The sequence below is a fragment of the Ptychodera flava genome, chromosome 7 (assembly GCF_041260155.1).
Source record: "Ptychodera flava strain L36383 chromosome 7, AS_Pfla_20210202, whole genome shotgun sequence".
Taxonomy (NCBI): domain Eukaryota; kingdom Metazoa; phylum Hemichordata; class Enteropneusta; family Ptychoderidae; genus Ptychodera; species Ptychodera flava.
In genome coordinates this window covers 23,624,019-23,648,671 of record NC_091934.1, presented here as the reverse complement: position 1 = coordinate 23,648,671, position 24,653 = coordinate 23,624,019, and the positions used below count along the sequence as shown (strand labels likewise).

At 39.3% G+C, this 24,653-nt stretch overlaps 2 protein-coding genes across 2 annotated transcripts; one reads left to right on the top strand and one right to left on the bottom strand.

The window, feature by feature from the left end:
- Positions 1–341: 341 nt before the first annotated feature.
- On the top strand, positions 342–14,040 carry LOC139136176 (5'-nucleotidase-like). The gene is made up of 8 exons (XM_070703926.1): positions 342–758; positions 3,963–4,176; positions 6,453–6,638; positions 7,324–7,542; positions 8,092–8,331; positions 10,589–10,744; positions 11,683–11,883; positions 12,999–14,040. Exons 1-8 carry the CDS (start codon positions 456–458, stop codon positions 13,193–13,195), a joined length of 1,716 nt encoding a protein of 571 aa, XP_070560027.1. The 5' UTR covers positions 342–455; the 3' UTR covers positions 13,196–14,040.
- A 1,670-nt stretch (positions 14,041–15,710) lies between these two features.
- LOC139137062 (tripartite motif-containing protein 2-like) lies at positions 15,711–20,456 on the bottom strand. The gene is made up of 2 exons (XM_070705017.1): positions 19,730–20,456; positions 15,711–18,786 (listed from the first exon to the last, which is right to left on the bottom strand). The coding sequence occupies exons 1-2, from the start codon at positions 20,358–20,360 to the stop codon at positions 17,129–17,131; spliced, it is 2,289 nt and encodes a 762-aa protein (XP_070561118.1). The 5' UTR covers positions 20,361–20,456; the 3' UTR covers positions 15,711–17,128.
- Between the last annotated feature and the right edge of the window lie 4,197 nt (positions 20,457–24,653).

Sequence of the window (24,653 nt, the reverse complement as noted above, 5' to 3'; positions counted from 1 at the left end):
TGAAGATAATTTTTGGGGGGCTCTTAAAAATTATCATGAATTGTAAACAGGGTACTTGAGCTAAAAAGTCCTAAAAAGTAGAAGAAAATTTTCTTGATTCTCCCCTTTCACTGGTGTTTGTGAATGCAGCCATAATTTTATCATACTAACGTAAACAAAAGACATCATATATTGGAGCTTATTTTTATATATCCATTGTTGGACCACAAATAGTTTTGAGTGACTTATTTGAGCATCTGTAAATGATTAACCGTAAAATATGACATACTCTATATAAGCTTTCAGCTTGCAGGAACAAGTTCAGCAGGGTCACAATCAAATATATATGTCATTTCTTAAGCGTGTCATTGAAGTCTCCTATTGTTGTCACGGCGCGTAGACACTTAGTCTCACTTCAACTGTCGGTTCTTCAACAAGATGGCAGTGGACAGCATTGCGTTGTTCCTCCTAGCTGCATGTGCTGTGGTGAATTTGTCGCTCGCCGACTGGAATCTCACCATTCTGCACACAAACGACTATCACCAATGGTTCGAGGGGGCCGTTCCAGCGGCGGGGCCTGTACGGAGGCTGATAAAGCGCAGGACAACTGCTACGGCGGCATAGCCAGGCTGGCGACCAAGGTGTCCGAAATAAGACGAAGAGAGCCGAACGTGATCTTGCTGGACGCCGGTGATCAATTTTCGGGCACGTCTTGGTTCTACGTGTTCAAAGGCGGAGCTAGTGCGCATTTCATGAACTATCTACACTACGATTGTATGGTAAGTTCATTACACTCAAAGTAATAATTTACTCCCGATCCCATTTTCTTACTCATCTATCAACCTCATGCGTGATTTTATGAGGCTTTTCTCTGACCCTTCACCGTCACTACCATGACAGTCAATATAAGGTCGAGTGCACGGTACACGACCGACATACAATCCTCAAAGAGTACATCCGTGGGGGAGGGAGGCATTCCAGTACTGTTGCAGAACTCAAACCCAGTATTATTGCGCAAACAATTGATAACATTATAAGGCATTTTTTTCTGTCCAAATAACTCAGTTTGCGCTACAATACGAAGATTTTTATTCGTACGACACGACCATTTGAACGTAATCGCTGTTTCTATTTTACACCAATATATCCTGAACATTCTCAGCATTTTCTTCAAAACCTTCAACTGTACCGCAATTTGTCAACTTCTTGAAGGTCACACCGGCGACCAAATAAAAAGATAAATAAATCCATATACTAAGTATAACCTTTTCGGAACACCTCATGCAACTTTTGCGGAATTTCAACAGTAAACAAAATGGCATATAAAAACTTGCGCCATCTTTCACAAAGTTCATTTTTCAACTTAGTCTGTCATGAGCAAGAAAACAAGGCACTATGAGAAACGCTATTAATTTCTTTGGAAGAGTTACTCTGAAACTTCAGCTCAAACGTCGTTTTCAGTCCGTGAAACTCCAATGAGACGAAAATGACGGAAAGGGGTCATGGGCAGGTGTATACGTATTTTTTAATGGACTAGCTGTTGTAAATGTACCTGACTTGAAGTCAATACGGTGTACCGATTAAAATGCGTGCATTGGGCTTACAGAGTATTAATGGCGCAAGTGTGATCAAAGTATTGCCTATACACCAACTTTATCAAGTAAACCTTCAGCCTTTTGACGACGCCTTCATTTTGCCAAAACCATTGTCCCGCCGGTTCAAAAGCCGGTCGCCAACGATAACACACCATATGATTAATTGAGAGTGTCATACCTGGTCTGTCGTGCTAAAGAAAACACTAAAGTATTTTATTTGGGAGGTATTTTGTGTTCCGTGAATGGCAGTTAGACACGCACTAGGCGAGGTTGAGGTGATTTTCCCCAACGTCTTGGGTCTACCTAACAAAAGCCTGTGTGGTCTATATTTCAATAACGGTTCAGAAGCCTGCTGTAGTGTCTCTGCAGTATTACAATACTTCTGTCCGTATACACGTCGGGCCTAAACTGGTACATCGACATGTATGACCTAAATTAACTCGGCCTATAAGGATTACCTGAACTGATCAATTATCCAAATTCGGCCTTGAAGCGACTTGAGATACATTTCAGTTTGCAATTTAACCAGCTCCTCCCGAAATGAACTTGACCACAAAGCTCTATCTGGCCTAATAACCAAGGTAAAACTAAATACTGTAAATTGACAACCCGGGGCCGTGAACAATATTTGACTGCTCAGTTTACAAGTTCCGTCGGACGAAGCGTGCCGGACGGGTTGGTATAGTTAAGTTAAAGGTGTCACATTGGCTGAAGGGCATTATCTCATAGCCACATGGTTGCTCCCATCTACTCCCTTCCGACCATGTGGGTTAGCTAAAGTCAATTCCGGCATTTTTGCCGGACAACGTCCAACACAAAATCGAACAATATCAAAAGTTTCATACATATTGGAGTTGATGACGATTGGTATTTGAGTTGCGTTGACGTGGCGAAACTAGCGTTGGATTGACATTTTGGCCCAGTCAACCACGCCGAGTTAGCTTTTTGACAATGATGGAATTTCTACCGAGTTAACCCAGTAAACGTCTTAAACAAGAAACATCCTTTTCTTCGAGACCATGAAACCCGGACTGCAACGTACTTGGCCCCAATTTCTAACTGCAAGCAAAACAAGTGCAACTAAATTCCTTTTACGCATGTCGGCTGAAAAGTGAAAACGTTCTCTGAAGGTCTACACAAGAAGACTGAAGATTTAATTTTTTTTTGGTAGAGAAAGGCATATGATTTTCAAATTTTCCTCGTTTTGCATTATTTATTTCGTCATAAGCGTTATTTTACAGATGACCTTGACCTTCAGCAAAAATGAGCCTCGGGGAAACTGAAGATATTTGGACTCTCGTTTTTTACAGCGTTCTTTCGGATCTACCGCTTGTTTAGGGGTCATTTTGAAACTCTTTGAGAACATAAAGTTTCTACCGTCTTACTTTCATGAAAAGTTACCATTAGAATTCACATGTCGATAAATGTTATGATATTTTTTTTTCTTTTTACCATCGGGTAGTTTGTTTCTCTAGTACTAAAATGACCCCTTTTGTGCTCTTGATTATACATAGAGAAAGATAGATAGAGTGGCAACGGGTATTGTTTAAGGCGTGAAGCGGTTACGTAACCCATCCATGTTCGCCTCGCCTCAGGTTGCTCTCAGGTTGCTCTCGCCTCTCTTTTCCGAAGAGTGCCGATCATGAATCCTTCGGTAGTTTTCGGATTTTCGCCAATTGTTAAGCGAAGTGTGTTCGGCAAAGTTTGTGTTGTTGTGTGTCGTGTGGTGCTGAGCAGAATTGACGTGCTGGCGAAAACGGGAGTGTTTTGAGCTTCAGGAAAACCAGTTTACGGTTTTAAAATTCCTCTCATATTTTTATGAATATATAATGAGTGTGTTGTGAACCAAATTTGAAAGTCTTTTATTCGATACTGTCTGGTTTTACTCAATGGTTTACGGTCAGTCGTACCCTCTTTTACACGTGCGTCAAGGAAGGACTGTTTATGAAACTGCTGCCGTGTTATGTTTTGATTGGCGTGAAGCAGTGTTTCTGGCCTGAGAGCTCACAAAGTAACTATTTTTGCTACGCGACTGGCAGTACGATGCCATCTCGTCGTATTTTTCGCATAATCTCGTGTATCATCAACCACAAACAAAGCCTCCAAAAAGTTTAACACCTTTGGAGCTCATTTTAATATGAAAAGCCAATAGTCTACCGAGACGACCATGGAACAAAAGGCATGCAAGTGTTACTCTGTGAATTACATATAGAACGGGTTTAAGTTTCTTTGAAAAAGATTCGAGGAAAGAATTGAGTCAGACCCTTGGAGTTTCTGGGCGCGTACTACCTTTACGAAAAAGCAGACACGGCGGCTTATTTAGGGAAAATGGAAAACATTGTCCCTTCCCCTTTCTACCTTCCTATCTTTGTTGTCTTCTCATAACAGGTTCTTGGAAATCATGAGTTTGACATCGGTATATCAGGGCTGGTCTCCTTCCTGGACAATGTAACGTTCCCCGTCATCAGCGCCAACATCAACGCAACCCTGGAGCCTACTATTGAGGGCTTATTCACCGCCTCAGCAGTTATGGAGGTCGATGGCAGAGAGATCGGGATAGTCGGTTACACTTTGGAGGATTCGCCCAAAACTACTTTGACTGGTAGGATTATCTTACAGAAGAGGCAATTCAAAGTCAAACAAAAAGATGTCACGTACATTTTCAAGTTTTATTTTGAATCAAGATTTAAATTTAATTAAAACTTAGCAGTACCCGTTTAAAGAGGCACTCCACTTTGTAACATTTTTTAAAACACATTTTTAATAATGCCAACGGTCGATATTTGACTTGGCGACTGCGCGCGGATCGCGAGATATCGATAAAAATGTGTCATTTCCCGAGCGTATTTTTCACAACCCGAAGTTTTACGATCGTTCTTATTTTGACTCGAAATCCCCCGAAGGTTTGTTGTTGTGCTGATTGACGATATTCTAGGGAGTCTACAATAAGTTCGAACGACGCGATTAATTTACTTCCCGCTGCGAAGACTTTTTATACAGCATTATGCCTTTACCTCAGGTAAGTTTTGTAAAACTTCTCCTTAGTTTTTGTCGTTTTCATTATTCTAAATCGGTTGTATTATATTTTTAACCAATACCACATAAACATCAGTTTTTACGTGTCTAATATTAGCCGCCTCCGATGACTACATTTTGTCGTTTACCACACAGTACGCCGCGCGCGTGGTATGCGCGCGTGGCATGCGTCTATGCATCATGCGGCGGCCGCTATGTATCAACCGCACGTAACTGTGCTAGTCACCCATGCCAATTCTGGTGGAATCAGCAAACTTTGTTTTTCGTTTATACGCCAAGTGAGTAAGACTCAGCTTTCTCCCACAGGCCATGACCGATTACCGACGTCAGTGGTACTGTGGCGTACAGCAGCGTCAGCGTCGACTCGTACTCCATAGCTTAGTTGACAATGGCCCCAGTGCCGAACGTTCGATGTTCGGAAGCTGAATTTAGGTGGGCCATCGGAATTATAACTTTTACTTTTTTGAAGACATGTTTTTATCGATATCTCGCGATCTGCGCGCAGTCGCCTCGTCAAATATCGACCGTTGTCATTAAAAAATATGCTTTAAAAATGTTACCAAGTGTGAGTGCCACTTTAAGACAGAACGCGCCTCGGGGACACAAATTCCATCGTCCGACAGCACGGGTTGTTAGCCAGACAGGAGTCTTCCACTAACTACCTGATTCCGGGAAGCATCCGGCTGCCCGAACAGCAGGCCTTGGCAAGCGAAGATGCAGAAATTCGGGCTTTCAAATTTTATCAATTCTCTTCTGATCCACCACTTGTGGGGGTTCATTTTAAAGCTGTTGATAAAAGAAAAGTTTTAACCGTCATAGTTTTTCGAAAAACCAAAATTTTATTTTCCCCACAGAGTTAACACAGGGATGGCAGCCATTTTGAATTTAAAATATCGGTAAATCTTAGGTAATTTGTCTCTGTAGTACCCAATTTTGCACGGTGACTCCTGCTTTTTATTCTTGATTTGGGAAGAGTATGGTTGAAATTTTCATTGAGGAATGTTTGAGCGAAAGTTTAAGTCTTTCACTTTCGAGGCGCATACTACGTTAGAGTAGTATGTGCCTCGCAAGTGAAAGCTTTAAACTTTCGCTCAAATTTTCCTCAGTGGAACTTTCAACCATTCTTTTATCAAATAAAGAATAAAAATCAAGGGCCACCAGGCAAACGTTAGTACTAGAGAAACAAATTATCAAGCATATACCGATATTTGAAATTCAAAATAGCCGTCATTCCGTTCCATGTTAACTCCTCGGGGAAATAAAAATTTTAATTCGAAAAACAAAGACGGTAGAATTTGTTCTTACTCTAAGAGCTTTAAAATGAGTCCCCACAAGTGGTAGAATTGAGAGTCCAAATATCTGTCCCCGAGGCGCACGTGCAGACCATTAGGACATTTATCATTCTATACTTAAATATCAATAGCTGTAATTTCAAAATACTAAGTGGTCTCAAGACCAACGTTCAGATATACATACCGTCGTATTACTAACGCACGGGGTGACTGGTACTTACATGTTACGGTACCTGGTGACAAAAACGTGCAGTGTTCAACATGTTTACGGGTGGAATGAAAGCTTTATCCGATAGTTTGACGATTTTTTTTTCTGTTGCCCCGAGGCACATTCCCTCCACACGTGGAAGGACTGTGCCCGAGGTAAAAGTCAATGTTTGGTCAAGATAGATAACAATGACTGAACCCTGACGCCAAAATTTTGCAAAATAATGTATATTTATGTGTCAGCCTATTTGTAATGATTTAAGTTGATATCCTATTTTTGATAAAAATTATTGTGTATCATCATCGCCGATACCTGATACTAAGTATACTTCAACTCCACCAGGTGATTTGATTTTCTACGACGAGATCTCGTCGGTACAAGCCGAAGTTAACAGACTGAGGAATAACGGAATTGATATTATCATAGCTCTGGGACACTCTGGCTACGCCCTTGACCTAGAAATAGCGAAAGAGGTTGATGGCGTAGACGTGGTTGTCGGCGGACACTCACACTCTTTGCTCTATACCGGTACGTCATCCTAAACATTCCTCTTCAATGGTGCAGCCTCTTACTGTTTTGCTAGTACGCTGTTTACAAACAGTCGACGGATCAACTAATAGGAATGTCAGGTCTACTATGCTCTTGGCATATTCTGTCGACTAATTTTGGAGAGAGAGAGAGAGAGAGAGAGAGAGAGAGAGAGAGAGAGAGAGAGAGAGAGAGAGAGAGAGAGAGAGAGAGAGAGAGAGATATCTGTTCTTTACACCAGTGCCGAGGTTCGGCCTTCGGCCTCACACTTCGATCCTGGGCCTTCGATCGACTATCCAAGCAACGCAGCACGCACCTAGTGGTTTTGACCTACTTTTCGCTTGATGACGATATAATAATGCAGACTTTTGACCTCTTGCTCTACTCCAGGTTGGGGTTATCATTTGCAGAACGTGCGTAGTTATGACATAAGTATATTCGGCTTAAATTTTTGACCCCCCCCCCCCGAACCATTGAACAGATAATTGTTCTGTACCTTACCGGGTACACGGTACCTGATTCGAGAACGTTCCTCGCTACCACCAACACAATGGCTTGACATCTGAACAAACACTCTCATGGGTTCATTTTCCAAAATTTTTATAGCGGGAATTTGCACAATTCCTGCAACGATGTCACCTCCGAATTGTCACTGCAATAATCTTAGATATCTTTACATCCAAAGGCGTACCTCCCGATCCAGAAGATGAGATGAAAGTGGAGGGGCCCTACCCAACCGTTGTCAAGTCCTCCCACGACCCTTCGGTCGATATCCCCGTGGTGACTGCATATCAATTTGGCAAATATTTGGGACATCTCAAAGTAACCTTCGACGACGGGGGCAACCTAATCTCATGGGCCGACAACAGTAATCCAATCATACTGGACGCTGGCGTCGATGAAGGTATTGTGTTTTACAACACATTAAAACGCATTGTGTTGTTATCTGTGTGCCTTAACCCTGTATAGAGTTGAAAGATGAAATCATAACATGCATAAGTGTAAAGTGTGTCAGAACACAAAAATATTTCGATTTACGTACGACAATGATGAAAGATGGCGGGTTCTTCACAATACTATGAACAAATATTTTGCACTTTATCGTCTCGCCGTCAGGTGTAAGAAAAAAATTGTGCAATTCCGTTAATAAGGCCTCGAGACATAGCCTAAGGATTTGTCGTTCGAAAACTTTTTTATTTTCTATTTTTATTTGAGTATAACCAATAAAAAAACAGTAAAATTCGGCAAAATCACGCGTAATTTTTGGGTTACCGAAAACACAAATATTTTTTTTATGTGGCGATATTGTCAAAATGGAAAAAAAACCTCCAAACGACAATGTTGCATTATTGTCATAATAAGTAACCATCCTTCAATAGGGAATTCGAATCAATAAGTGAATATTTGTTCAAAGTTTGCCCTTTTTCCTATATACACTGCCGCCGAATAAAAGATGAAGATGCGTTGGCCGAGGTAGAAAAGTTCAAAGTTGTCCTTGACGCTAGGACGTCAGAGGTTATCGGTTACAGCCAGGTGCTGTTAGATGGCAGTGCTGGGACTTGTCGCCTTGGAGAGTGTAACCTCGGTAACATGATAACAGACGCCGCTGTGCACCACTACAAACGACTTGGACACACTGGCGCCAACATAGCTATCTGGAACAGCGACGGATATGGTGACTCCATTTATGAGGGTAGGATGACAAACGATATATTATTGCTCCTCCATTGATCACAGAATCCATGCATTCGTTCACTAAAACAGGTGAGCAGACCTGCTCACACTAATGAGAAAAATCTTACCACTATATACCTCATTGTCTCTACATTGAAATTTTGAGGGATCTAAAAAGCGAACCAAGACAAATAACAATTGACAGTTAATTATGTCTGTATGTGTACCTCTCCACACCTACATAGTTTTGTATCAGGCCCATTATTACCCAGGAACATAATCTACAAGCCCTGTTTGATGGTTGCATAAATGATAATAAATAAACAAATAAATAAATAAATAATAAATAAATAAATAAATAAATAAATAAATAAATGTACATTTAAATTTTCAATATATATATATATATATATATATATATATATATATATATATATATATATATATATATATATATATATATATATATATATATATATATATATATATAATAACTCTAGTGACTTGCTGAACTGGTGTTTTGTTCCAAGTCGATCTCACCTCCAATCCCAAAGTAAAATTTTAGGCTGATTGGCAACGTTTCGATATGACTTGCATATCTTTATCAAGCCAGTGACTAAAATAGGCACGCATGCGCAAGATGAACAAGAGGGTGAAACCAAAAATAACTATAGGGGGTGGAGACATGAAAATAAAAGAAACTAGTCGTGTATTGAAGTCGGCTCGTAATCATTCAGTCCATTAGGATACATTGTGTCGGCCCTATGTATCCAGAGACTTTCCAGCTCTTTGAACAAATTCGCGTTAGGGACATGACATAAAAGTATGGCTGAGAGAGCATTATCTTGGAGAGTATGTCCTGGTAGTCGAAAATGTGGAACAACATATGGTGATCTGTCCGCTCTATTTGTTTTAATGTTGGAACGATGACCATTCAATCTTTTGTGGAAGGGTTGGGTTGTTTTACCGATGTATTGGGTATTGCATGTGCGACAAGTTAAAGAGTAGATGACATTGCTGGACTTGCAATCAAGGTCATGTTTAATTGAGAAAGTTTTGCCTGTAGATGTAGATATAAAAATTTTTTATATATATATAATATATATATATATATATATATACAAAAGCTACACATAATCAATGCGAGTAAATCCACTCTGTTAAGCAAACGCTTTGAGAGTTTCAAAGTGTCTCCATCAAAACGAAATATTATTTATCGATTCGAAATTTCAAATCCACTTAAGACTATAGTATAATGATGCGTCCCAACTATATTTAAAACAGAGAGAAGACCTAAGGAAAAATCATTCTGAAGATTGTAAGATGCGTGAAACATATATTACTACTTTGCCCTCGAAGTAATTTGTGTTATTATTTATAAAGCTCTGCTTTTAGCATCGAGCACTGTAATTTCCCACCAGGGCATCTGTAAACAGAGAGAGAGAGAGAGAGAGAGAGAGAGAGAGAGAGAGAGAGAGAGAGAGAGAGAGAGAGAGAGAGAGAGAGAGAGAGAGAGAGAGAGAGAGAGAGAGAGAGAGAGCGGCTGCGAGAGAGATGGTGTTTCCGTTTCATCTCTACAACGTTGCGTGAGCCACCAGACTCACTCGTCAGGAAACTGAACTGGTTTATACACACTTTATACATCTATAAGGGGGATACATTTGCAAAGCTATTTATGTAGATGGCGGCACGAAACAACATTGTAGAGATGAAGTTGTAACACCATTTCTCCAGCACCTGTATATATTCCGCTCTACCGCGTTGTATTGAGAATTTTTGTATCGGACCAATCAAACCGCAGACTTCGTAATGAACCTCTTTCGATACTTCTGAAGGTAGAATGCGCCCCGGGGACAAAAGTTTTTACTTCCAAATTTTACAATTTTTGCTGATCAACCTCTCGTAAAAGCTTTTTTTAAATATCTTGGAGTAAGAAATATTTTCACCGTCTTAGTTTTTTGAAGAGCGAAATTTTTTCCCCGAAGATTCCATACAGAGATGGCGGCAATTTTTAATTGCAAATATCGGTAATATGTGAGGTAGTTTCTTTCTCTTGTAACACAGTTTGCACGGTGATCCCTTAATTTTATATTTGGTTTGGTGAGAGCATTGTCGAAAGTTTCATTTTTGAAAGTTCGAGCAAAAGTTTGTCTTCCACTTTGAGGCGCCTACCACCTTAAAGAATTTGCATTCATGATATCTGCTGTGCAGTACCTTCTCAACTCGCTATAATAGAATATGACAATTAAAACGATCTATTTCGTCGCTTGTTGCAGGAAACATTACGTTTGGTGACCTTCTAAATACCTTACCATACGACGACACCATCGATATTTTGGATATACAGGGGAAATACCTCTTGGAAGCGCTGGAATATTCTGTTTCAACATACGATGGCGTGACACCAATTGGCCGTTTTCTGCAATTGGCAGGTAGGGTGCATCGACATCGCAACGGCGTTATCAGATTCGCTGAGGCCGCACTTCACAGTTTTTCCTCTGTGTTGAGTCAATCTCGACTTCATTAATCCCCAAAATAATTGCAAAAAGCGTGTTGAATATAGCCTTGACGCAAATCAGTGAATAAACTTATTTTGTGGCGTGTGGAGTTATCTGGACTGGAATATCCGTCGCTCGAGGGCGCTCTATACGCTCCCCCATCTTCCTCAAGCGACGGATCTTTGAGTCCGGACGTTATCATGATGGATGTATAGTTATAATCGCGAGATTTTTATGGATTCAGTATGAAAATTTTAAGTGTTACGCTCACCCAACATGTGCACAGAGGCACCACGTTCAAACAATTCGACCAGGGAGACTGCAGCGTACGACCGTGTACGGTACACGATAAAGATCGATCATTCCTGGCAAAGCGTATCATAAAAAGTAACAATAAATTAAATGTTGAGAGACTTATTCATAAAATATCGACTTCAAGTCACTAATAATAGCTACACTACTTAGTCTACTAATAATATCTGTATACATGTCAATCTGACAGAAATAACAGGAGGAGGACCGGTGCTTTTTTGGGGTGGGGGTGGTTCGCTATTTTTCGCGCTAGCAATTTTGAAGGGTCATTAAATTTCACGCATGCCTTTGGGATCATCCTGTTTTGCGCAACTTTTGGAAGCCAAGATGTGGCCGATATAGTGTTTAGTCCATAAATATCAAATCTTCATAAAGAGAATCTATTGGGCAAACTATTAACAATATCCCCCTATAAAACAAGCTATATCAATACTTCAACACTTTTGAAGGGTCTCTATTTTTCGCGCAGCGTCATTTTGAAAAAAAACCCCCGCCCCCTGTAATTTCTGTTCAGTCCCTAACAATCTTGAGTGTAATCTATATTTTTTTTCTTGACTCAGGGATACGTGCTGTATACGATACCTCCAGACCGGCTTACCAGCGTGTCTTAAAAGCGGAGGTAGTTTGCACAGACTGTTCTGTGCCTGATTTCGTCCCCCTCGACAAGGACGCCATCTATAAGGTGATAACCAACACTTATGTTGCATTAGGTGGAGCAGGGTATGATATGCTCGCGGACAACAAGCTGAAACACGTGACTGGTAAGTGTCTTCATTCTGTAGGAAGGGGTCATCTGATTTTGATTAATTTTACATATGAGGCCACAGTAAGAAAATCTTTGTTTTACGTCCTCTCAAAATTCCGAAAGGTTGGCGGCCAAGTGTTAAAAAGCATAACATGTACCGTTGTTTGATACTGGTTGTAACGTGTCTGCTGTTAGGAAGTATTATATTGCAACGTAGAATTCATGGCTTTGTTTTGCGACAGAATATCGTCAATGATTGAAACTTTGTCTTTTCCTCAAAAACTCAAACCGCAAAACAAAGTATTTACTTACTCTTGCCTAACTACAAAATACAAAACCGTAAGACCGTACCTCCTGCATTATGTGAACAATGGCCATGGTTTCTGAGTACTGTCAACATTTCGTTGATCATGATTCCAATCTTCGTTTTTCTGGAAATTAAGCAAGTAACACGACGTCTTCCAGTTTTTCACATGCCAAAAAGCAGCGTGCGTGGTGCACCCATCTGTGTGCATGAAGGGGTTAGAATGGTATACTTTCGTATAAGTTCATCTCGGGGTCACACCGCACCTCCCATTCAAGCGTGACCTGAGATAACCCCGATGACAAACACAAACATGCTGTTGTATCTTTGCTTACAAGCACATACGTGTGCAAGCGCAAAATACACCCGTTGGATTTTAGTTTCGACTGTAATTCGCATATTAAAGTCTTGGGGCTAATATTCTCAATCTTCGGAGCTGAATTTTGGCTGTCAATATTTCATTCTGAAATGATTACGGGAAAGCTCCATTTACTTAGGAATACCCTACTTCCCTACTTAGTTATCAGAGGATCAATTTCACAGTCATGCTTTTCCTACAATGGCACTACAATGGCACTAACTGGATAAGATTAACATAACAATGGAACATTCACACCTGGGGGGATTAAAAGTCTTCTGTTTGTCATCCGAGTTGGTCAGGCAAAGACTCGGTTTTCAGGTACCATGCAAGTTAATGCGGACTTTCCCTAATGTGTATGACGCCCATACCGCATCTTGACCACCATTTTCTTTATAACAATGACTTAAGTATAGCACTCTACGAAGAAAACACTCATATAATTGAGAAGTCTATTTTTTACCACCAGGTGACCATGAACTTGACATTATGTCAGAATATATATCAACCATGACACCGATCTATACCGGCATTGAGAGGAGAACCACGTTTTCTGAAGAATCCCCATGTGATGCGGTGATCGGTGCAGCGGCCAGCATGAAGGCAGTGTCATGGATGAAGATGTTGATCTACTCTGTATTTGTTGTTTGCTCAATATTGAAGTAGTGATGACCGACCGTGACGAACGCATCGACACTGTTGACAATGGATACGCTACCCAATATGTAAGCAATAAGCCACACCAAGCGGCGGTATACGACGAGATTTTGACCAGTTCAGGACATAAATGCACGAGTAATATCGAGTGCATGTATCGAATGAACTGGTCAAAACCGAGAGGTATACCCGTTGCTGGGGTGGTTTATTGCTATTATATCGTAACAGTACTAGTATATTCAAATTCTGAGGTGAAGCGTTTGAAAGGGAAATTTTCTTTAGCTGAGGGCTCGCACGTGTTACAACCGTGCTATATCGCGAATATAGCACGGATTTTCATGTCTCAACCAATCAGATCACAGTATTTGCGTCATCAATATACTGGTAAGATAATAGCATATATACTCCCGCCCGGTATTTCGAGAGACATATACCTTGAATTTCTAAACGTAGTGAGCCGGGAAAGGACATATGTATATGATATTATTTGGTTTACTAACAAAACAAGGTGGAAAACTTACATATCTTTCATACGCAAACGTGTTTTTTTTTTGAAAATTTCCTTCATTCAGAGAGCGAATGTTCATGAAATGTCCATCGAATGGATTGAACTTTGACATGGCAGTGTCAGCTAATGCCTGTCTGAAAGTATTGTCGACCGCGGAGCTGAGCACGGTAGACGGTCATACACATAAAAATACCAATACTCGGTATTAAGTTCAAGTACTATAGATGGGTATTGATATGAGTCAAGTTCTGTTTGCTCTCAGCACATGCGTAAACGATATGTTGACATTGAATGACATTGCTATGGGTCGGAAGGCTATCTGCTATTAGAAAATGGGAATATTTACTCCGATCGGCAAATACTCATTAGTTTGATCCTCGTCATTTTCATCTTGGAATAGTTCCCCAAAAGACAATTTTGTAATTATTTCCAGTTTGTGGAGTTTGTGCTTTAACCAATTTTACGCAATTGTCGTTTAAATCCTGTATGCTGCATGTCAGGCTCTGTGTGACAGAAGAAGTGCATCTATGTTGTCGTACATGTGAAAAAGACTGAGGTCTAGTAATAAAGCTCGCTGGAATGGCGTATCTCAGTGTAGAGTCGACTTTTTCCCAATGTTTTCAGTGCTAGGCATAACCTAGTATTCATTAACACTTTCTGGGATGCCCGAGTGAGATCGACTAAGTCTCCTGTTATTAGATAATTTCACAGAAATGTTAAAGGTAACAACTGAATACTTGCTTGATATCATTTTTTCCTTTACCCATTACTAGAATGTTTTGGGAAATCATTATATGACTGAGAAAGTAAATAGGAATTTTTGGGGAAGGAATGTAGGGATCTCGTCAACTGTACGTATTTTTGAAAGCAAAAATCCCTTGTTTTCCGTCTATCTTATCAAAGGTAAAAAACACTGTCAGATAAAATATTCAATAGAAGATGGGACCAAAAAAAAAAATGACTGTTCCAAAACCCTTTAACACTACAACCTTTTTCGCATTTTGAAAAAGCACTCATAATTTTGCCAAATTTTACGTTCCTGACGGGTCACACTCAAATAAAACAATAACAATTAAGTTCCCTTCCGAACTACCCTATTTCCTTGGGACTTGTTCAAAGTAACACAATGTTTTTTTACACCTGACCACCCTATAGAGGCATTTGTAACTTCTTATATGTTTAGCGTTTGTTGTACTTTCACGTCTTGATTTGTAGGTCATTTAGTTGCAACTTGGGTATAAATTGCATTAGCTAGATATTATGATACACATTTTGTTTACCCTTTGTTTGGCCTTCCGAGTGACGCCTACAGCCTAACAGGCAGCCTTGTCGATCATTCAAAAAACATTTGTTCTTGACACCTTGCTTGTCAGTCAATGATTCCCTCCATATATTGGCTAAACAGGGATTGTATATCTTGCCAAGCTGACCAAAATCGATGCAGAGCATCACTCTTTTGCCTTCGCTTGTTCTGTGCGGTTCTCGGTAGCTGATAGTCGCCTTAGTATGTACCTTAAAGGCCACCATACACTAAGCTTAAGGGGTAGCAAGGAAAAACCAAAGTGGAAAGGTCTCCTTCTCAACATCTCATTTTATCCGGATTGACCTCTTGCAAGATGCGGAGTCATATTTCCCTAAAAAAGCTATGCGTATGTGACCCCCGGGCCCTATAGGTAGGTTTCGCGCAATCGACAGGTTCGTACTGAGCAGGACTGAAATTCATGTTGCATCTACTACTACTACTACTACTACTACTACTACTACTACTACTACTACTACTACTACTACTCTGTCTCTCTCTGTCTCTGTCTCTGTCTCTGTCTCTCTCTCTCTCTCTCTCTCTCTCTCTCTCTCTTGTCCATCTTTTGATCCTGCCATATTATTTGATTTAAAAAGATATACACTCTACGCGATATCTCATAAAATATTTTATTCTTTTATTGAAAGCCAACAAATCCAAACTATAAAGTCTAATTAGGTCATGTTATTTAAAAATGTGTATTTACTTGTAAAGTGAAATTAACATTTTTCACAAAAATCAAAAGTTAATAGTTTTACAATAATTTTGTCCATGAATCCTTCAGGTGGCTCTATAGAGAGAGAACACATGTCTAAATTGTCTATACATGTAGTACTTAAACTGTTCTGAATAAATTTCTCACTCACTCAAAAGAATGTTGTACATATAATGAAACCAGTGTAGCGGTATGTTTAAGGGACAAAGTCGGCCATTTTTCATTATTTTTTTTTAATGCAAGATACTGCTTAAATTATTTGACATGTTGAAAGATACTGAATGAATGGGTAACCATACATATTCGACCCCGCTTTTAGAAAAATTAAATGAAACCATCGCGAAAATGAATTAATGGTCATGGCCATTAACTCATTTTCGCGATTGTTTCATGTGTCATGTCTAACACCGGGGTCAAATATATGCATGGGCACCCATTCATTCAGTATCTTCAACATGTCAAACATGTAGTATCTCGTATCAAACAAAATTCATGAAAATGGCCGACTTTGTCCCTTTAAACTAGAATGCGCCTCGAGACAGATATTTGGAATCTTAAAGCTTTTCAATTATTTTTTGATTTACCACTTGTTGAAGTTTCATTTTGAAGCCCTTTGAGAAAGAAAAACTTTCACACTTAGTTTTTTTTAAATCAAATGTTTTTCTTTAGAGTTAACACAGGCATTGCAGCCATTTTGAATTTCAAATATCGGTAAAAATCTTGAGTAATTTGTTTCTCTAGTGCAAAAGTTTGCATGATAATTCTTAATTTTTGTTCTTGATGTTGAAAGCGAATGGTTGAAAGATTCCTTTAGAAAAATTTAAGTGAAAGCCGAAGTCTTTTACTTTCGAGGTGCATACCACCTTAATTTCTGGTGGATATAAAAGTTTGAGTTGTCTATTTTCTGTTTAAAGTAAGCATAATTGTGACATTGAAGCATGCAATTTCAATTCTCAAAGGTTCATTTCCCTTGGTTGTGAACAATCTTGCCTTATGTATACGTTTGACTTTCTATATCGGTGGATTTATTGAGGACGTTTGAAAAATGATTCACCAGCGCAAAGCATAATTGTTATGTACAACAAAATGTTGTGGACAAGAAGACTTAATTAACTTTCCCATACCAGTAAATGCAATGATTTTATTTTCAACTATATTAAATACTGGCAATAGATATCTTTAAAACAAAATGAATATAACATATCAAAAATTGATACATGTATCGAATAAATCAAACTCAAGTCTTGTCAGACATTCTTAACACTTAAATAGTGTGCTGTATTATAAAAGATAATAAGATGGGAAAATACGTTAAAACTTGTCATTTGCCTTCACTGACATCACAATGTGCCTTAATTAATAGCTATCATAATGCAGCACACGTCAACGTCACTGATATTTATTTCCCATGTAATCATATTATTGGTTGAATATTGAAATGCTGTCAGTATCGAATTCAGTTACTATAACCTTGCCAAAAGGTTCTTCATCTGTTACACAAATTCCTACAGGGTTTCCCAATTTCTCTTGGCCATTAACATAGCAGATAAATTGATTTTGGGAGTTAAACTTGTGTACCCTGTTGTTGTACATATCACACACATAGAGGTTTCCATATTTATCAGCTGCAATGCCACTCGGATCACAAAACTGATATTCACCAGATCCACGTGAACCAAAGCAATCTAAGAATTCACCATCTGCAGTAAATACTTGGGTGCGATTATTTCCACGATCTGCTACGACGACATTTTCATTGGGCCTAACACAAACGCCGTATGGTCCAATGAATTGGCCATTGCCACGCCCCTTCTCACCAAAGGATGTAATATATGTGTAAGTGGAAGAGTAAATGTGAATTGTGTTAGCATCATAATCAGCCACATAAACCCTGCCATCGCTTGAATTCACAGCAATACCACTTGTGCCCTCCATTTGATCCTGCCCAAACAATCCTTGCCATTGATAATTTTCATCACATACATGCACCTGATTAATTTGCATACTTGAGACTAAAATTTCACCATTCTTTGATAATGCAGCAAGTCTTGGCTCGGAGATAGTAGCCTTTCTTACACGTAATATTTTTCGAAAATTTCTGCTGAAATGTACAGCATGCAATCTGTTGTTACACTTATCACATATAACAACATCGTTCCTCTTTGTCACTATTACGCCAATCGGACTGTTGACCTGCCTTTTCCCAGATCCACCTGTAAAAACTCTGCGTAACAACCCCTTGCGAGGAATAACATCAATGCTCATTGGTGAACCAACTGCTGCTGTGCCATTTATTGACACAAATAGCTCATGTCTACCGTCTACCTTTAATGTACTCTTAATCAAAAAGGTTCCCTCCTCAATTATGTTGATGTTCACCCCCTCTTCTTCGCCATATGGAGTCTTTAAATTTGCCGTCAGGATATTTGCCCACACATTCAATTTGGGAGTGACACTATGACTCGCCATGTGAATGACAGCTTGCAGTTCATCTCCGACCCTAGTGTAGGATTTATCTGAGACTATTTTACACCTTGCTATCTGTATAACTCCAAAACTTTTCATACCAGCAAGTTCATCACTTCCTATAAACTTCATACAATCATCCGAAACAACTTCACATTTTGTCACCTCAGTCATAAGTTCCTGTATTTGTGTGGTCATACCTTTCCTAGCAGCAATAACTTGTGTATTGCTTCCATATTGAATCAACTTCTCAGTAAATTCTCGCAGAGTCGTAAACTTGTCCTCAACTATTTTCATTCCTTTTAACTGTGCGTGTACAGTCTCTTTCTTGTCATTATATACCTCACAAAGTTGCTCCAGTACTTCCATTTCATTTTCCTCCATCATCTGTGTAAATTTCTCAATTTTCTTCCGTGTATACTCTTTGATTGCTGTTTTCTCGTCACAGAAGTGACGGTCTAAAGACTCACCAGCCTGTTCTGCCGCCGTTGTGCCCTCAAGCACTTCCTTTTGTTTTCTGCTCAGATCTTGTAAAACCTGCTGTAATGATCGTTTGCATTCTTCTGCTGCTTCTTCCAGGTATCTGTACTTGTGTGAAGTGTTTGGATGATCTGTAAGAAATTGTGACATTCAGAAAGGAAGAGCATTAGATGGTGACTCATACAGAGTGCTTATTTATGTTGACGTCTAAAAAGCGTGCAACAGTATGAAACACTTGTGTCGGGGTAAACGCAAATTCAGGATCTCTTTTGTACAGGATATTCAAATTGGACTGCGTGAGGGAATATGAACGCTGCTATATTACTGGCTCATTATTATATAAAATTGGAACTTGTGCCCTTATCCAACATTTTCACCGTGCTTTTCAGATGCAATTGCAGTAAATGATATCATATCATGCCACAGAGGTTCATATATTTCTTTGACCCTGATTGTACAGGTATATTATTTCTAAAAAGGCAATTCATAATACATATGTCTTGTCTGCCAACTGCTACATCTAAATTATGCATCACGTGTACATTCAATATTGGCATATCTTCAACACACAAGGATGGGATCAGTTCAGTAATTCTGACGACAAATTTGTGATACAGAAACAGAATATTTGCATTATAGCATAAGATTACAACGGGCACTAATATGTAATCATATTTTATTGATTTGTGTTTAAAATACCTTTGTACTGAGGTCATTGATTTTGAAAACTTCCATTAAACACTATACAGGAGACTTGAAACCATGCATGAGTCTAACGTAAACTAATAAGATTATACTTTGCTTGCGAACTTGCGATAACTATATTTGTCAAAGAAAAACTGTTTGAACAATTTTTTAAATTGTTCCACAAATATAATATTGCAATTATTCAGCAATAAACAAATATAATTCCTGAATAACAGTTTTCCCCCAGCATTTAGCCGGCAACATTTTTTTTCGAAAATTATCCAGGCCCCCCCTCCAAATCAAATGGCTAAACCCTAACCCCACTTGCATATTTTTGGGCAGTTCTAATGCATGACGAGCGTATATAAATGGAAACAAAGAACATACCGATCACGGTGCAGTCTGCGCAAATCATGGAATCGCAACTATCGCAATAGAATTTCACTTGGTTGTCGTTGTGTTTACTGCAGTGCACCGGGTGCTGTACCAGGGCTGGATTTTGAGACTTCGACACTTCATACTCATCAATCGCCATTAGCCGATGCGACCTCGTGATCCTGAGTCTTCCATGACCTCCGACACAGCTCTCACAGAGCCCAACATCACACTCCAGACAATGATTCGTTACGGTAGCCTCACTTCTATCACAGCTACCACACTTCCTGGTCTCCGACACCTCTGTGACTGGTTTCTCGAAGTGATCGACCATTTGATTCAAAACGAAGTTGGTTTGCAGATTTGCCACTCCTCCATCTGGAAGTTCACACGGTCGCCGACACATTGGACAATCCAATTTACCAGTTTTCCGCACGAGGTGAACCAAACACGTTTCACAAAAACTGTGCTGGCACGGTAGAACTTTAGGTTTCTTATATCGCTCGGAACAAATCGAACAAACGAGAAATTTCTCGTTAAAGTCCTCGAGAAACGTTGGCTCCTTGCTTGCCATAGCTGAATAATGGATTGTGTAATTTATGTTAATATACATCCGGGAATGATGTCGGTTCGTCTGGTTCATATGGTTAACTGACCCATTTCTACCGCTGGCTGCGCAGCCGCGGTAGAAATGGGTCAGGGAACTGGAAAGGGTGCAGGGAACCAGACTAGGAACTGGACTAGACAGTACGGAACTATCATCAGGCCACCGTGTCAGAGCCCGGATTGCAGTCTCGGCAACCGAACCTTATCAGGGGAGAGTCCTATGGAGAGTGTCCTGATCATGTTACCTGAGGGCAGTCAAAAAGCTCTTTATAGCGTAAGGGGCCATCTAGTAGGATTATTGAAACATGCGTATGACCGACATAACTTACTTATATTAAGGGGTTTGAGAATTTAAGCTTTATTTTGGTTATCGTGCGCAAACTCACTTTTAGGGAGCGTTCAGTTATTACGGCCGGGGCGGACCGGCACTCGGGGTTGGGGTACCTTAAATTTGAAAACTGCAAAGGGGGGGGGGTGATGTATTTTTCAAAAAGCAGGGGGGGGGTCACTTGGTTTTCACAGTATCCAACCCATTAAAAAGCATTTTCAGTGTTCAAAAATATTCTGGGAAATAAAAGTGAATCTCTGCGTGATTTCGTTCTCTGAAGTCATTTAACTCTAAATCTAATAAAAGTATATAATATTATCTGTCACGTGAACATCTTGCCTTGGCAACTCTTAGGCTTGTGTTATTTTAAATCACGGTCCCTCAACAAAAAGTGTAAATTAAGCTCACTGAGGGAAATGAACGATTCCTATTACTTACATATTAGAGATATAGCAAGTTTTGTCGGGGAAAATATTTAATTGTTTACCTGTAGACTACCATGAGTTGTAAATTAATACTTTAAGTTAAAATTCCAATAATCATAATTGTTGTTCGCCATATCTGAACTTTCAAATACCCTATATGAATCAAGTACATTTGTATCAATTGTTAAAACTTGTAAAAGCACAGATTTAGTCAGTTTATTATTGTAAAAAAATATTTATACTTTTCTCATAAACTCCGTTGTATATAGTTAACATTTTCGGTGAATGCCAAACTAAGCCTGCACAAACGTTGTAGGTTCATATCTTGCCTAATCCCCCAAACGGCGGTGAAATACCGCTGTTTGCCGGATTACAGCCAAAGGTGAGAACGAGTTGATCAACATAACGAACCTCCTGATAACAAAATATGGTCACACTTGACGGTGGCTATGTTGTTAACACCTCATAATTGACATGTTTAATGGGATGCCCGGCACAAGTCACAGAATGATGGTATATTCTACGCGTGCCAACAAAGGAAAAATCGACACAACGATGAATTATACTCGTGAATGGATAAAATTCTGTGGCAAGCAAATGCCGCGAAAACAACATTAACAACTCCATACCAACTCTCTCCGTACTTCACCTATCGCACATCGTCTGCTTCTTGTGTCAAAGTTATATGCGTGGCGAATTACTTGGTGCGTTGTCGCTTGTTTTCCGATACACGCTGGACGGCCGTACTGCAGTTAACACCGTGATATAAGCCGGCCGGCCAAAATATAGTAAATACGGTGTTTACTTCAACATGGTCGGTCAGCGTGTTTCGGAAAACAAGCGACTGGGGTACTTTAATTTATTTTGTGAGCCTATCATTACTTAAAGCGCAGTGGTCGTCGCGCTGCGCGTGCGCGATTTTTTCGTTGATAAACATAAATGTTTGTAAACATAAGTCTTCTCAAGTTCAATCGGGGTGAGATGGGAGCGGTCCCTCACTTTGTTAATGCCCTTGTAAGACTCAACATCATGCAATAGTAAAATATTAAGATCGGAAACGAACTTCACTACGGTCTATTTCTATCTATAAACTCATGTAAGGCTACGAACATGGAGACACTCTGCACATTATGTCGCTGAGTTTACTGCATGCAGTCAGAGTGAACAAATGGGTTTGATCGCGCGTGGTCACGCTGGTTGTACACAATGCTATGTACAGCACATTAAAAATACATCACTAAAATGATCAACATTGTATATATATAAGTAGACCAGCAACAAGCACAATGCCTAACACAAGCCAGAGCAGGACACGGGAGATGCTGTTGCTTCGATAAGGGAGAAGATCACCGCGTTGACGTACACGGATATACGAGAATCCGGTCCCACAACAACCTGCACAACGTATCGGCCCGCGACGACTTGGCCCACGACCCACTATTGATCACCATTTCTTACTTCTTTTAGTAATACGTGGCAAGAAATAGTCAAATGACAGGACACAATAGACAAAACGAGCGGGTTTTCGCAGCATTTGGCAGGAAAATTGCACGGCTATACATATGGACGTATCGAGAGATCCTGTACACGGTCATGGCAGAGATCCAACGGCTAGCTAGTGTAGGTCTCTGGTGGAGGCCGTATAACGCCGGGAGAACACACAGACCTGTACGCAGGGCTATATAAAAGGCCTACCGGTGCTACGCAAACTTCGTTGTTGTACCTCCTGATTGCCGGGTAGGTTTGAGCCCTCTTTCAAATGAGTTAACCCCCACATAACAAGAAGACCTATGAAAGGTCCTTCACTTGACTTGATACCTGTACTCGGAATTCTCGTTTGCATCCCCAAACGGGGTAAACTTCGTAGTGAAGTTGGATTATTTTAGATAATTTAGATAGGTGTCTAAATTCGCTAACTTAAGATGCAGCTAATTCGAACTTTTCTCTATATATACGATGCCAGCTGCTTCTGGAAATGGTGTAACCTCGTACAAAAGATATAAACAAGAGCCTTACATCGCATCGCAAATAAACTGTACCTAACGAGAGTTGTACTTTTTCCAAATTATATATATATATATATATATATATATATAATATATATATATATATATATATATATTATATATATATTATATATATATATATATATATATATATATATATATATATATATATATATATATATATATATATATAATATATATAGTATCGATAGGACGTTAGCAGTTGAACCCTAGTGGAGAGTAGAGTGGGATGATATAGAAAACTTGATTGATACACACTACCACACCCAGTTGTTTGGTCCGAACGTATTTTAATGAACTTGTGACACAACGTTTTGCTCCAAAACTAGAGCTTCTTCAGGTGTACTGTATAACGGAAAAAACAAAGATCGTACTAATAAATAAATGCTGTACGTTAAAAAAACTTTGCGATTGAAAATGATATGTGATTTTGAGATAAAAGTACTCACCTTGCAGTCCGACGCCCTGGGTTGGAATCTAGCGTGGGTATGTATATATAGCTAGCGTGTGTATATATATATATATATATATATATATATATATATATATATATATATATATATATATATATATATATATATATATTATATATATATATATATATATATATAGATGATTAAATCCGTGGCAAAACGCGTCCAACAGTTATTCTCTTCTTATACAAAGAAAGGAAAACAAGAAAACTGCTATCACATACTGTTTTTCAGCTTTTTCCGCTTTTGTGAAAAGTACGTTTAAGTTCCTCTTTCATGTTTTCACTTTTCTCTCCTGTTTACATATTTACGAAACAGGGAGCCCTACTTTCTACAGAGTTGTCTAAGTGCGTCCATTCATTTTACGAATTTTACAACAAAACGCATAATTGACAGTGCAGAGATATTTTAGCTTCTTTTTTTAACGCGCGTTCTCATGGGGGGTACTTATCAAGAGTTTGTTATATAACATGGACCAGTTTGTTATTGGTAGGTTTGTGCATAATGGCAACCTTTCTTGGAAGCTCTGATTAAGTTATCGTGTACGGCTACTTTCGCAGCAATTGCTTATATCAACAGTTGTCACACTCGACAGTAGTGCAAACAATGAAATGTAGCTACTTCAAGTATCAATCAGTAAAATGCAACTAAAATGGTGTTTCCTTGCTCTAGAATTATAATCTATTGGCCGTAATTCTTGTAACTCAGAGCGAATTGCTTTTAGTACAATATTTCGACTGAATCAGAGGACCTGTTAAGTCATCGTACTCTTCCCAATGACACAACAGCTGTCAGCTGATGAAGGCTGAGTGATTCAGTCGAAATATTCTACCGAAAGCAATTCGCTCTGAGTTACAGGAATTATGGCAAATAGAATCAATAAAATGACTTAGTTTTGTGTTGATACCTTCCAGTTTATTTTTACTGCGGCCCTTTCCTTAATCTGACTTAAACTAAGTTACATGTTGTCAGATGGAAGAACTAGAGCAAAGTTTCCAGCCAAAAGCGATGCAGACAATCATAGGAAGTAGTGATTGTATTCGACAGCGAACTTAGATTCGGTTTCGGATTCGATTT

Excerpts from the sequence above, each read along its gene's own strand:
- LOC139136176 (XM_070703926.1), top strand. The coding sequence starts at position 456 with ATGTGCTGTGGTGAATTTGTCGCTCGCCGACTGGAATCTCACCATTCT. Across the intron at positions 759-3,962 it reads ATCTACACTACGATTGTATG|GTTCTTGGAAATCATGAGTT; the intron begins GTAAGTTCATTA and ends TTCTCATAACAG. Across the intron at positions 6,639-7,323 it reads ACACTCTTTGCTCTATACCG|GCGTACCTCCCGATCCAGAA; the intron begins GTACGTCATCCT and ends TTACATCCAAAG.
- LOC139137062 (XM_070705017.1), bottom strand. The coding sequence starts at position 20,360 with ATGAACCAGACGAACCGACATCATTCCCGGATGTATATTAACATAAAT. Across the intron at positions 18,787-19,729 it reads CGCAGACTGCACCGTGATCG|ATCATCCAAACACTTCACAC; the intron begins GTATGTTCTTTG and ends AATTTCTTACAG.